Source organism: Salvelinus fontinalis, chromosome 25, assembly GCF_029448725.1.
Source record: "Salvelinus fontinalis isolate EN_2023a chromosome 25, ASM2944872v1, whole genome shotgun sequence".
NCBI lineage: Eukaryota > Metazoa > Chordata > Actinopteri > Salmoniformes > Salmonidae > Salvelinus > Salvelinus fontinalis.
In genome coordinates this window covers 23,747,987-23,762,752 of record NC_074689.1, presented here as the reverse complement: position 1 = coordinate 23,762,752, position 14,766 = coordinate 23,747,987, and the positions used below count along the sequence as shown (strand labels likewise).

The 14,766-nt window shown below is 46.2% G+C and overlaps 1 protein-coding gene across 1 annotated transcript in view; it reads right to left on the bottom strand.

Moving 5' to 3' along the window:
• LOC129823002 (serine/threonine-protein kinase 17A-like) overlaps window positions 1-14,766 on the bottom strand; it is a 58,195-nt gene that overhangs the window by 16,491 nt on the left and 26,938 nt on the right. Inside the window, exon 2 of the mRNA XM_055881653.1 lies at window positions 8,956-9,168. Within this exon, the coding sequence (XP_055737628.1) occupies window positions 8,956-9,168 (213 nt within the window). The remainder of the gene's footprint in view (window positions 1-8,955; window positions 9,169-14,766) is intronic.

The following is a 14,766-nucleotide window of genomic DNA, read 5'->3' as shown; positions in this document are numbered from 1 at the left end:
TCCCTCTCCTCCTCCTCCTCATGTCTCCGGGTTTGCTCTAGTGCCTCAAAATATCAAGCAACTGTCAAAAAAAGAAGGGGGAAAAAATGCTTTTTCTCCCTCCCATCTCTCTGTCTAATCTATCTCTGTCTAATCTCTCTCCATCTCATCTCTCTCCGTCTCATCTCTCTCCGTCTCATCTCTCTCCGTCTCATCTCTCTCCGTCTCCCTCCATCTCTGTTTCCCCCCCTCATCGCTCTCCGTCTCAATGCATCTCCATCCGTCCATCTCTCGCCCTCCGTCTCTCTCTCTCTCTCCCCCAGTCTCTCTCTCCCCAGTCTCTATCTCCCCCAGTCTCTCTCTCCCCCAGTCTCTATCTCCCCCAGTCTCTATCTCCCCCAGTCTCTATCTCCCTCCCTCCCTCCTGGACTGTAACATGTTACCTCTCTACTCATGATGAACTGGGAGTCTGGGCTGTATCATGTTAGATCTCTACTCATGATGAACTGGGAGTCTGGGCTGTATCATGTTAGATCTCTACTCATGATGAACTGGGAGTCTGGGCTGTATCATGTTAGATCTCTACTCATGATGAACTGGGAGTCTGGGCTGTATCATGTTAGATCTCTACTCATGATGAACTGGGAGTCTGGGCTGTATCATGTTAGATCTCTACTCATGATGAACTGGGAGTCTGGGCTGTATCATGTTACCTCTCTACTCATGATGAACTGGGAGTCTGGGCTATAACATGTTCGATCTCTACTCATGATGAACTGGGAGTCTGGGCTGTATCATGTTCGATCTCTACTCATGATGAACTGGGAGTCTGGGCTGTATCATGTTAGATCTCTACTCATGATGAACTGGGAGTCTGGGCTGTATCATGTTAGATCTCTACTCATGATGAACTGGGAGTCTGGGCTGTATCATGTTAGATCTCTACTCATGATGAACTGGGAGTCTGGGCTGTATCATGTTAGATCTCTACTCATGATGAACTGGGAGTCTGGGCTGTATCATGTTAGATCTCTACTCATGATGAACTGGGAGTCTGGGCTGTATCATGTTAGATCTCTACTCATGATGAACTGGGAGTCTGGGCTGTATCATGTTAGATCTCTACTCATGATGAACTGGGAGTCTGGGCTGTATCATGTTACCTCTCTACTCATGATGAACTGGGAGTCTGGGCTATAACATGTTCGATCTCTACTCATGATGAACTGGGAGTCTGGGCTGTATCATGTTCGATCTCTACTCATGATGAACTGGGAGTCTGGGCTATAACATGTTAGATCTCTACTCATGATGAACTGGGAGTCTGGGCTGTAACATGTTACCTCTCTACTCATGATGAACTGGGAGTCTGGGCTGTATCATGTTAGATCTCTACTCATGATGAACTGGGAGTCTGGGCTGTAACATGTTACCTCTCTACTCATGATGAACTGGGAGTCTGGGCTATAACATGTTAGATCTCTACTCATGATGAACTGGGAGTCTGGGCTGTATCATGTTACCTCTCTACTCATGATGAACTGGGAGTCTGGGCTGTATCATGTTACCTCTCTACTCATGATGAACTGGGAGTCTGGGCTGTATCATGTTAGATCTCTACTCATGATGAACTGGGAGTCTGGGCTATAACATGTTAGATCTCTACTCATGATGAACTGGGAGTCTGGGCTGTATCATGTTACCTCTCTACTCATGATGAACTGGGAGTCTGGGCTGTATCATGTTACCTCTCTACTCATGATGAACTGGGAGTCTGGGCTGTATCATGTTACCTCTCTACTCATGATGAACTGGGAGTCTGGGCTGTAACATGTTAGATCTCTACTCATGATGAACTGGGAGTCTGGGCTGTATCATGTTACCTCTCTACTCATGATGAACTGGGAGTCTGGGCTGTAACATGTTAGATCTCTACTCATGATGAACTGGGAGTCTGGGCTATAACATGTTAGATCTCTACTCATGATGAACTGGGAGTCTGGGCTGTAACATGTTAGATCTCTACTCATGATGAACTGGGAGTCTGGGCTGTATCATGTTACCTCTCTACTCATGATGAACTGGGAGTCTGGGCTGTATCATGTTAGATCTCTACTCATGATGCACAGAAGTTAAAACACTTGAATAATGCAACACGGTATGTAGAAATGTTGAAACTGTTCATTACTGTTCACAAAACAATGTCCATACAGGTAAAGTGTTGTAACAATGGAAGAAGATACTGGTAGCGTCCAGCTTTGACGGCTAACATTTCAGCTAAAGCTATCATCAATTCACTAGTCTTTCTTTGTGATAATATGCAAACCATAAAACAACATATGTTGATTTCAAAGCTTATTGTTACCACAAACTTGATTAACTCACCTAATTGTCTCTTCCGTCAGTCCCGTCTCTTCCGTCAGTCCCGTCTCTTCCGTCAGTCCCGTCTCTTCCGTCAGTCCCGTCTCTTCCGTCAGTCCCGTCTCTTCCGTCAGTCCCGTCTCTTCCGTCAGTCCCGTCTCTTCCGTCAGTCCCGTCTCTTCCGTCAGTCCCGTCTCTTCCGTCAGTCCCGTCTCTTCCGTCAGTCCCGTCTCTTCCGTCAGTCCCGTCTCTTCCTCACCTAACGGACTGTGGGGCTGGGCGTGTGCCTTGTCACGAACTACCTACTTACTGGGTTTAAGGAGACAAGGCTTTTATAAAAAGAAGAGATTGCTACTTCTATCCAAATGTTTTTGATCAGTACAATAAAATAACAGTGTCATCTGTAGCCCCATGTAATCAGCCAAAACAAGCTCAATAACTCAATGCATGCACACACTGCTATTCAATATGCATTCAGCTGTATTGTGGATAAGCTTAGACTGTATCTTGATTTACCCAGTTTATCAATAGATAATTACCATTCAAATACATTATTACCATTATGTTATGTAGTTAGATTGTTTATTTACCAAAGTCAAATGAATTGTATGATTGTATAATTATATCATTACATTTGCATGACTGTCTCATCAACTTTAAAATAAATAATATTGAACTCAAAAGACGCCCAACTATTGAACAGAGCAGTAGCTGAGTTGATTTGTCTGGATCAAGTGGCATTCTGGGACTTGAGCTAATACACCTTTTATTTTTTCCTTGGTATCATTTTGGAATCGAGTATCGACTATCGTAATACTGAATCTGGTATCAGGATCAAAGTCAAAATTCTGGTATCGTGACAACACTAAGGCTGAACTATGAGTCTCCTAGGCCGTCATTGAAAATAAGAATTTGTTCTTAACGGCCTAGTTAAATAAAGGTAAAAGAAAAAAGAAAAAGAACTTGGAGAAATATGAACAAATGTTAATTAGAGCAATCTAACGTCCTAAAGAATGGTCATTCCAGTAGCGACCCATCGAGTGAGTAGCATCCCCCACACACGGAATGTTTTAGCCTTGTTCAGGTGAGCGGTCAAGTCACGGAGGGGCTCCATATGGACTGAAGTGACTGTTAGCAGAGGTCATGCAGTGTGGTGACCTTGGCATTAGTTTAGGATGCTACTCTAGCAGGCCAACCAATTATCTCTCTGCGTTTGCTAATGCTAACACTAACCCCTCTCCAGCCCCCTAGGCTAGTTCAGGACAGGCTAGGACACCACAGGAATCCACTTAAAGCTGTTTTAGTCTGTTATAGTCTAGGGCAGAGTTAGTTTTGCTTTGGCAATACTAACATATGTTTCACATGCCAATAAAGCAGATTGAATTGAATTGTTAGGGCGTACTTTAGGGCAGAGTTAGGGCGTTCTTCAGGGCAGAGTTAGGGCGTTCTTCAGGGCAGAGTTAGGGCGTTCTTCAGGGCAGAGTTAGGGCGTTCTTCAGGGCAGAGTTAGGGCGTTCTTCAGGGCCGAGTTAGGGCGTTCTTCAGGGCCGAGTTAGGGCGTTCTTCAGGGCCGAGTTAGGGCGTTCTTCAGGGCCGAGTTAGGGCGTTCTTCAGGGCCGAGTTAGGGCGTTCTTCAGGGCCGAGTTAGGGCGTTCTTCAGGGCCGAGTTAGGGCGTCCTTCAGGGCCGAGTTAGGGCGTCCTTCAGGGCCGAGTTAGGGCGTCCTTCAGGGCCGAGTTAGGGCGTCCTTCAGGGCCGAGTTAGGGCGTCCTTCAGGGCCGAGTTAGGGCGTCCTTCAGGGCCGAGTTAGGGCGTCCTTCAGGGCCGAGTTAGGGCATCCTTCAGGGCCGAGTTAGGGCATCCTTCAGGGCCGAGTTAGGGCATCCTTCAGGGCCGAGTTAGGGCATCCTTCAGGGCCGAGTTAGGGCATCCTTCAGGGCCGAGTTAGGGCATCCTTCAGGGCCGAGTTAGGGCATCCTTCAGGGCCGAGTTAGGGCATCCTTCAGGGCCGAGTTAGGGCATCCTTCAGGGCCGAGTTAGGGCATCCTTCAGGGCCGAGTTAGGGCATCCTTCAGGGCCGAGTTAGGGCATCCTTCAGGGCCGAGTTAGGGCATCCTTCAGGGCCGAGTTAGGGCATCCTTCAGGGCCGAGTTAGGGCATCCTTCAGGGCCGAGTTAGGGCATCCTTCAGGGCCGAGTTAGGGCATCCTTCAGGGCCGAGTTAGGGCATCCTTCAGGGCCGAGTTAGGGCATCCTTCAGGGCCGAGTTAGGGCATCCTTCAGGGCCGAGTTAGGGCATCCTTCAGGGCCGAGTTAGGGCATCCTTCAGGGCCGAGTTAGGGCATCCTTCAGGGCCGAGTTAGGGCATCCTTTAGGGCATCCTTTAGGGCCGAGTTAGGGCATCCTTTAGGGCCGAGTTAGGGCATCCTTTAGGGCCGAGTTAGGGCATCCTTTAGGGCCGAGTTAGGGCATCCTTTAGGGCCGAGTTAGGGCATCCTTTAGGGCCGAGTTAGGGCATCCTTTAGGGCCGAGTTAGGGCATCCTTTAGGGCCGAGTTAGGGCATCCTTTAGGGCCGAGTTAGGGCATCCTTTAGGGCAGAGTTAGGGCATCCTTTAGGGCAGAGTTAGGGCATCCTTTAGGGCAGAGTTAGGGCATTCTTTTTGGCAGAGTTAGAGCATTCCCATGGTATTTGTATGGCCTGGGGTTTTCCATCAGACAGGCCCTCCCTCCCCTCTGTGACTGGATATAGGACTATTTGACTGGTTGACCACAGAACAGTCACCCCTCAGTCAACAGAACACCCGCCCTCACACTGAAACAACCTTATGATTGACGGCAAACTGTTTTAAAGCCCAGTAGCTCTGTGTGTGTGTGTGTGTGTGTGTGTGTGTGTGTGTGTGTGTGTGTGTGTGTGTGTGTGTGTGTGTGTGTGTGTGTGTGTGTGTGTGTGTGTGTGTGTGTGTGTGTGTTTGCGCATGTAGGTGGGGGCATTGAAACGTGAGGGCAACGAGGGCCACTTGTGCTAGGCAAGAGATTCTGCTGGGGGGGAAAAATATGAAATTTTACAGCTCAAACACTGTGTCGCGGCCCAATGAAGTAGTTTAGTAGTTTAACATAAGAAAGGCAGAGAGTGAGAGGGCGGGAGATGGAGTGGAGACGGTAATGGTCTCCCCTTTAGCGTTTCATTAAGTAGAATGACATTTGTTTCTGCTCTTCTGAAACAGACACACACCACACTTGGGTTGAATATTTTCCTCGTATTTTTACAAATGTTCCATCCAGAGAATAAATCACTTTTCTCCCAGGTAACCTATTGTCATTCTAAAGCATACCGTGCCTTCAGAAAGTATTCACACCCCATGACAGTTTCTACATTCTGTTGTGTTACAAAGTGAGAGAAAAATGTATATGTCTTTTTTATGTCAAAGTGGGAGAAACATTTTTTTATTTTTTACAAATGTTAGAATTTTTGAAAAATAAAACACTAATATATCTTAAGTTTTCAAGTATTCAACCTTGAGTCAAAACATGTTAGAATCACCTTTTGGCAGCTATTACAGCTGTAAGTCTTTCTGGGTAATTCTCTAAGAGTTTCCACACCTGGATTGTGCAACATTTGCCGATTTTCATTTTCAAAATTCTTAAAGCTCTGTCAAATTGGTTGGTGATCATTGCTAGACAACCATATTAAAGTCTTGCCATAGATTTTTAAGCACATTTTAGTCAAAACTGTATCTCGGCCACTCAGGAACATTCACTGTCTTCTTGGTAAGCAACTCCAGTGTAGATTGGATCCAGCCTCAGTTATCCTGTCAGCCATTCAACTATCGGTTAAAAAGTCACCATTGGCCTCATGGTGAAATCCCTGAGCTGTTTCTTTCCTCTCCGGCAACTGAGTTAGGAAGGACACCTGTATCTTTGTAGTGACTGGGTGTATTGATACACCATCCAATGAGAGAGAGAGAGAGAGAGAGCTGCTGCAGTCAGTCAAACTGCCTTGTGGGAGGAGAGAATAGACTCAAGGTGCCATGTAGGGAAGAAGGGAAGGAGGGAAGAAGGGACACACTCAAGAGTGCATGCACATATAGGCACACGAGTCCAGAGAAACAGCTGTGGCGGGGGAAGTTTCCACGGCCAGGCGGGGTAGTTTCCACGGGCAGGAAGAGAGGGAAGTTCTGTTGGACTAGATGCTGTGACCTCTCCCTCTATCTCTCCACACCACAGGACAGTCTTTCACACACACAGAGGGGGGCACATGAGAACCATGGCAGGTCTCATTGGTCAACAACACTGGTATCTCTCTACCACTCATAAACATATCTTTGATACGTTGAAAGGACTGTTTAGAAGTTCTTAATTAAAGCGTGTTCATATTTTAATATTCCAATATTGTAATAGAAAAAAGCCAGGTAGTTTGATTTGACTCAGATGTTATTATTGGTTAGGTACAGTAGGCTAATAGTTTTTCTTCTACAGTGAGTTTGAACCCAAAGAGCCTGGTGACCAGTATGGATCATGTCTGGGAAACCAATCAGCCAATCAGTGTGATGGATCCCTGACAAATCTCTCGCCATAACAAACCCAAAGTTCAATGTCAGCATGTGACACAGGAGAAACCCAATCCCCAACACAATGCCTGTGTGTGTCTGTGTGCCCCATCCAGTGCAGCAGAGACGAGCAGAGGGGAAGAGAGGAGGGGGATGGCACGTTGTTGAAATAGCCAGTGCTCACTGAGGCATGGGGAGTATTGCCCTGGTTTTTGGGACTGGATTACTGCTCTCTATGGCCTACGATTTTTACTCGCTCTGTCTCTCCTGCTCTCCCTCCCTCAATCCAGGGAGGCCTCTCTCTCCCTCCCCCTCTCTCTCCCTACCCCTCTCCATCCAGCGAGACTTCTCTCTGTCTCCTGCCCTCCCTCTATCCAGGGAGGCCTCTCTGTCCCTCCCTCCCTCCCTTTATCCAGGGAGGCCTCTCTGTCCCTCCCTCCCTCCCTCTATCTAGGGAGGCCTCTCTGTTCCTCCCTCCCTCCCTCTATCCAGGGAGGCCTCTCGGTCCCTCCCTCCCTCTATCCAGGGAGGCCTCTCGGTCCCTCCCTCCCTTTATCCAGGGAGGCCTCTCTGTCCCTCCCTCCCTTTATGCAGGGAGGCCTCTGTCCCTCCCTCCCTCCCTTTATGCAGGGAGGCCTCTCTGTCCCTCCCTCCCTTTATCCAGGGAGGCCTCTCTGTCCCTCCCTCCCTCCCTTGATCCAGGGAGGCCTCTGTGCCTCCCTCCCTCCCTTTATCCAGGGAGGCCTCTCGGTCCCTCCCTCCCTCTATCCAGGGAGGCCTCTCGGTCCCTCCCTCCCTCTATCCAGGGAGGCCTCTCGGTCCCTCCCTCCCTCTATCCAGGGAGGCCTCTCGGTCCCTCCCTCCCTCCCTCTATCCAGGGAGGCCTCTCTGTCCCTCCCTCCCTCCCTCTATCCAGGGAGACCTCTCTGTCCCTCCCTCCCTCCCTCTATCCAGGGAGACCTCTCTGTCCCTCCCTCTATCCAGGGAGGCCTCTCTGTCCCTCCCTCCCTCCCTCTATCCAGGGAGGCCTCTCTGTCCCTCCCTCCCTCCCTCCCTCTATCCAGGGAGGCCTCTGTCCCTCCCTCCCTCCTATCCAGGGAGGCCTCTCTGTCCCTCCCTCCTTCCCTCTATCCAGGGAGGCCTCTCTGTCCCTCCCTCCCTCCCTCTATCCAGGGAGGCCTCTCTGTCCCTCCCTCCCTCTATCCAGGGAGGCCTCTCTGTCCCTCCCTCCCTCTATCCAGGGAGGCCTCTCTGTCCCTCCCTCCCTCCCTCTATCCAGGGAGGCCTCTCTGTCCCTCCCTCCCTCCCTCCCTCTATCCAGGGAGGCCTCTCTGTCCCTCCCTCCCTCCCTCCCTCTATCCAGGGAGGCCTCTCTGTCCCTCCCTCGGTTTCATTCTAGTTCTATGTCTCTACCTCACATAAGTCACTGACACAATAGTGAATTTTTTATTTGTATTTATCCTAGTCCTGCAATTATTTCTCCTTGCCTATGTACAGTAACCCCCTTCTCCTGTACTGTCATTCTCCTTCTCTTTTTCTCAGTCCTCTCTCTCTCTGTGTCTCTGTGTCTCTGTGTACAGGAAAGAGGGCTAGTCATGGAGGACAGGGTTTCACTGCAGTCTCAATATTTAATGGCTTGCCGTGGACCTGCTGCCTTTCAATGAACCATCTGGGTCATGAGCTTTTTATTATTCACCAGCCAGGTGAGGCGTCAGGAAGCTAGGAGATCAGTCTGCTGTGCCCGTGAGCCTGTCTCGTACATTCTGTGGGTCAAAAGTGATACGTAGGAGTTGAGCTTCCTTTTCCATGACCTGAATAACACTTTGTATGAGATCTCATCACCTATCCTGTTTCTTCAGATCAGTGTAGAAGAAGGTGATGGAGCCATATTGAGACTACCGAGACACTCAGGCTGTGTGAGTGTACAGTACGTACATAACCAGATGTTGTCCATGTCTGAAGAGGATTAAAACAACTGAAAGAGGGGCAGACCTCTGCATCCTCTCTGCACCATAACGCCGAGGACGTGGCATTGTTCCCACAACATATTGGCATAGTGCTATACTCACAACTGGAGGACGAGCACCATCTCGGAGGCCATCTCGTAGACCTGGTGCAGGTTGACCACCCGCTGGCTGGCCGTGGCGAGCTCCAGAACGGCCACCTCGTGGATGATCTCCAGCCTGCAGTCCTGGCCCTTCCTCCTCTTCCTCATGAACTTGGCGGCGTACTCCTGCCCCGTGCACTTCTCCACACACTTCCTCACCACGGCAAACTTCCCCCTGAGGAGAAGAGGATGTTGCGTTAACAGTTGTGTTTCACTGAGAGGTTGTATTCTAGTTCACAGAATAACGTAGACTAGAAAGCGGCTGGAAAAGCCTCATGTCATCTACAGTAGGTTAATTTATTCACCATCAAAAGTTATTATAAAGCCTTTTAACTACGGTAACTGTAACCATGGTAACTGTGACTATGGTAACCGAAGGCAGTCTTTCATTTGTTAATCCCATGTTGACTACATGACCTAGTTCCACTGACCCAATACTGTCTTTCTACCAACTCACAAGAATGACACAAAGCCGCAATGAACGTTTGAATTTCAAGTCTTGTGAAACTAAATGAACTAATCCCAGTGCATCTCATTAGAGCTGAATGCCGTTACAAATCAAAGGAACCAATGTACAAGCAGCGTATTTACACAAACTTATTTCCCCCCCGTGGAACCCTTTCATCTCAGTGAGAGAAGAGACCTGAGCTGTGTGTGTGTGATGGCGTTGATGAGAGAGAGAAAGAGAGGGGTGTTCTAGTGATTCTGAAACGGGCACACTTGTTATCGTTGGAGCTTAACATCCCTTTGTCTCCTTGGCATTTCTACAGGATGAAGTCATCCCCCGTCCCCAGAACCCAAGTGGGCCCTTTTTCTCATCGTTACAACTGTCTGCTTTGTGGCTCTGACCCACTTTGAATGTGGACTGTGATGATACAGGAGCAGGGGCCTGGTCTGGTGTGAAGAACACACAGCGAGTGTTGTGTCCCAAATGGTACCCTATTCCCTATGTAGTGCACTACTTTTGACCAGGACACATAGGGAATAGAGGGTCCTCTCTGAGAGAAAGGAGTGCATGAAGATGACACACCCACATCAAGATGACACACCCACATCCGCCCCCCCCTCTTGGCTGCTGTCAACTGTCAGACTCCAGCCACCCTAGTCATAGACTGCTCTCTCTGCTACCGCACGGCAAGCGGTACCAGAGCGACAAGTCAAGGTCCAAAGGGCTTCTTAACAGCTTCTACCCCCAAGCCATGAGACTCCTGAACAGCTAGTCAAAGGGCTACCCAGACCCCTCTTCTACACTGCTGCTACTCTCTGTTTATGATTCATGCATAGTCACTTTAACTCTAACTACATGTACATATTACCTCAATTACCTCGAGTAACCAGTAACCCCTCCACATGGCCGATTAATTAGGGCCGATTTCAAGTTTTCATAACAATCGGAAATCTATTTTTTTTTTTTTTTTTTTTTACACCTTTATTTAACTAGGCAGGTCAGTTAAAGAACACATTCTTATTTACAATAACAGCCGAGGAACGGTGGGTTAACTGCCTTGTTCAGGGGCAGAATGACAGATTTTTTACCTTGTCAGCTCGGGGATTCAATCTTGCAACCTTACGGCTAACTAGTCCAACACTCTAACCACCTGCCTCACAAGGAGCCTGCCTGTTACGCGAATGCAGTAAGAAGCCAAGGTAAGTTGCTAGCTAGCATTAAACTTATCTTATAAAAAAACAATCCTAATCACTAGTTAACTACACATGGTTGATGATATTACTAGTTTATCTAGCGTGTCCTGCGTTGCATATTATCGATGCAGTGCGCAGTCGCGAAAAAGGTTCCTAACCATAAACATCAATGCCTTTCTTAAAATCAATAAACAAGTATATGTTTTTAAACCTGCATATTTAGTTAATATTTCCTGCTAACATGAATTTATTTGCCTGCTAACATGAATTTATTTGTCACTTCTCTTGCAACAGAGTCAGGGTATATTCAGCAGTTTGGGCCGCCTGGCTCGTTGCGAACTGTGTGAAGACTATTTCTTCCTAACAAAGACAGCCAACTTCGCCAAACGGGGGATGATTTAACAAAAGCGCATTTGCGAAAAAAGCACAATCGTTGCACGACTGTACCTAACCATAAACATCAATGGCTTTCTTAAAATCAATACACGGAAGTATAATCTTTTTAAACCTGCATATTTAGCTAAAAGAAACCCAGGTTAGCAGGCAATATTACCCTGATGAAGACAGCTTGCCTGTCGAAACGTTGGTAATTAAATATTTTTGCATCTGAGCTCCTAGAGTGTGCGGCTCTCCTTTATTTTCTAGTTTTCTACTCCGCTAGCCAGCACCTCGCCTACATAGGTGTGCGTTTCTTTTTTCTTCTAGATTAGCAGGCAATATTAACCAGGTGAAATTGTGTCACTTCTCTTGCGTTCATTGCACGCAGAGTCAGGGTATATATGCAACAGTTTGGGCCGCCTGGCTCATTACGAACTAATTTGCCAGAATTTTGAGTAATTATGACATAACATTGAAGGTTGTGCAATGTAACAGGAATATTTAGACTGATGGATGCCACCCGTTAGAAAAAATACGGAACGGTTCCGTATTTCACTGAAAGAATAAACTTTTTGTTTTCGAGATGATAGTTTCCGGATTCGACCATATTAAATGACCTAAGGCTCGTATTTCTGTATGTTATAACTAAGTTATTGATTTGATAGAGCAGTCTGACTGAGCGATGGTAGGCACAAGCAGGCTCGTAAGCATTCATTCAAACAGCACTTTCGTGCGTTTTGCCAGCAGCTCTGCTGTTTATGACTTCAAGCCTATCAACTCCCGAGATTAGGCTGGTGTAACCGATGTGAAATGGCTAGCTAGTTAGCGGGGTGCGCGCTAATAGCGTTTCAAATGTCACTCGCTCTGAGACTTGGAGTAGTTGTTCCCCTTGCTCTGCATAGGTAACGCTGCTTCGAGGGTGGCTGTTGTCGATGTGTTCCTCGTTCGAGCCCAGGTAGGAGCGAGGAGAGTGACGGAAGCTATACTGTTACACTGGCGATACTAAAGTGCCTATATGAACATCCAACAGTCAAAGGTATATGGAATACAAATCGTATAGAGAGATAGTCCTATAATTCCTATAATAACTACAACCTAAAACTTCTTACCTGGGAATATTGAAGACTCCTGTTAAAAGGAAACACCAGCTTTCATATGTTCTTATGTTCTGAGCAAGGAACTTAAACGTTAGCTTTCTTACATGGCACATATTGCACTTTTACTTTCTTCTCCAACACTTTGTTTTTGCATTATTTAAACCAAATTGAACATGTTTCATTATTTATTTGAGGCTAAATTTATTTTATTGATGTATTATATTAAGTTAAAATAAGTGTTCATTCAGTATTGTTGTAATTGTCATTATTACAAAAAAGAAATCTTTTTTCAAATTATTATTATTATAAAAAAAATATTATTATTATTTTATTTTTAATCGGCCGATTAATCGGTATTGGCTTTTTTTTGGTCCTCCAATAAAATCGGTATCGGTGTTGAAAAATCATAATCGGTCGACCTCTAGTAGACAGTGATACTATTGTGTTGTTGTATTGTTTCCAGGCCAACGCAACATACCTCACATTTATATACAATTTAAGTGGTATTGACTTAACTAAGGGGAGTGTATTTGCCAGGACTAGGAAAGGTTATTTGAACTGAGAGGTTTGCCGTGGAACAGTCCAGAGCCAGCCAAATCTCTGGTAAACAGGTCTAAAGAATGATGACTTCGGGAGGCTGGGATGACTTTGGGAGGCTGATTAACACACAGTGTTTTTGTGAGCGATAGCCATGAGTGCCCACAAACACACACACACAAGGATTTTTACAGATCACGTCAAAACAGAGTGGCCGTCGAGAGAGACTGACCTCTGGAAGTGGGCCAAGCTGCCAAGGGTGGACTTTGAGTAAACACCCACCCTAAAATCCTTCCCTGACCTTCGCTCCCCTCATACAAGCCTTAGAGCTTGAAACTCAGAACCTCAACCACAAACCATGCTCCTTTTTGTGTCCGAACTGCTTTACTCCTCATTGCACACGCAGATAAAGTTAAATGGTGTAAGATTGTCCTCAGTCAACACTCGTGTCTTTCAGGGAAAGGAAACAGCAGGATTGGGATCAATTTAGAAAGTAAACCAAATTCCAATTCCAATTTCCCTCATTGAAAAGCATTGAAGAGAAATTGGAATTTCACTCCACTTCCAGAATTGACTAGAATTTCCATGGAATTGACCACAAACCCTGAAACACAGCGGTCTTGAAGGTTGAGTTACTGAACAGCAGTCACATGTCTCAGGCTGTCTTTACTGTATGTTGATATGGATGGATGGATAGGGGCATCCTCGCTTTCTTCTCCTGAGAGCAGTGTCACTAGCCTGCATCATGTACAATACTGTGTACAATACTGTGCTTTCTCCTGAGAGCAGTGTCACTAGCCTGCATCATGTACAATACTGTGTACAATACTGTGCTTTCTCCTGAGAGCAGTGTCACTAGCCTGCATCATGTACAATACTGTGTACAATACTGTGCTTTCTTCTGAGAGCAGTGTCACTAGCCTGCATCATGGACAATACTGTGTAAAATACTGTGCTTTCTCCTGAGAGCAGTGTCACTAGCCTGCATCATGTACAATACTGCGATGGCGTGCTAGAGACTGGGAAGCCAAGAGGGATAGATCTGACTAGCGAAGAGGAAACATCCAGTGCAGTCATGCCTGCCTGACGCCACCATGCTGAGCGTCATGTTGTCGGGGCAGGAGTGGAAACGGACTGGATGAAATGGAGTTGGTTTTGAACTCTAGAGAACCTCAAAGGGGGAAAAACACAACTTACTGGACAGTGTATTTCTGGGAAAACTACAACAAAACAGCCAAGTTGGTGATATAATAATGGTGTTTTTAGTCTTGTTAAATATATAATATATACAGACAATATTTTGACCGTTTTGGAAACGTTAGAGTGTTTTCTATCCTAATCTGTCAATTATATGCATATTCTACGATCTGGGCCTGAGAAATAGTCCGTTTACCTTGGGAACGTTATTTTTCCAAACATAAAAATAGTGCCCCCTAGCTGAAAGAGGTTAACTCTTCTGGCGCAGGCGTTCCGCTAGCGACCCACCTAAACAACATCCGGTGAAATTGCAGAGCGCCAAATTCAAAATACAGAAATAGTCATAATAAACATTCATAAAATATACAAGTGTTATACATCGGTTTAAAGATGAACTTCTTGTTAATCCAGCTGCTTTGTCAGATTTCAAAAAGGCTTTATGGCAAAAGCATACCATGCGATTATCTGAGCACAGCGCCCCGCTTACAAAAGCATACAAACATTTTACAACTAAGTAAATAAATGACAAAAGTCAGAAATAGAGATATAATGAATTACTTACCTTTGAAGATCTTCATATGGTTGCAGTCACAAGAGTCCCAGCTACACAATAAATGTTCATTTTGTTCGATAAAGTCGCTCTTTATATCCCAAAAACTCTGTTTTGTTGGCGCGTTTTGTTCAGGAATCCACTGGCTCAAAGGCGGTCAAAACATGCAGACGAATACATCCTAATAGTACCGGTAAAGTTCGTCGAAACATGTCAAACGATGTTTATAATTAATCCTCAGGTTGTCAATAGTCTAAATAATCAATAATATTTCAACCGGCGTATTCAATAGAAAGGAAAAACAACGAAGGGCGCGCAAACCAGCACTGCATGATTCTACAGTCCACTGACAGAAAGGTCTCATTCTCCTTCA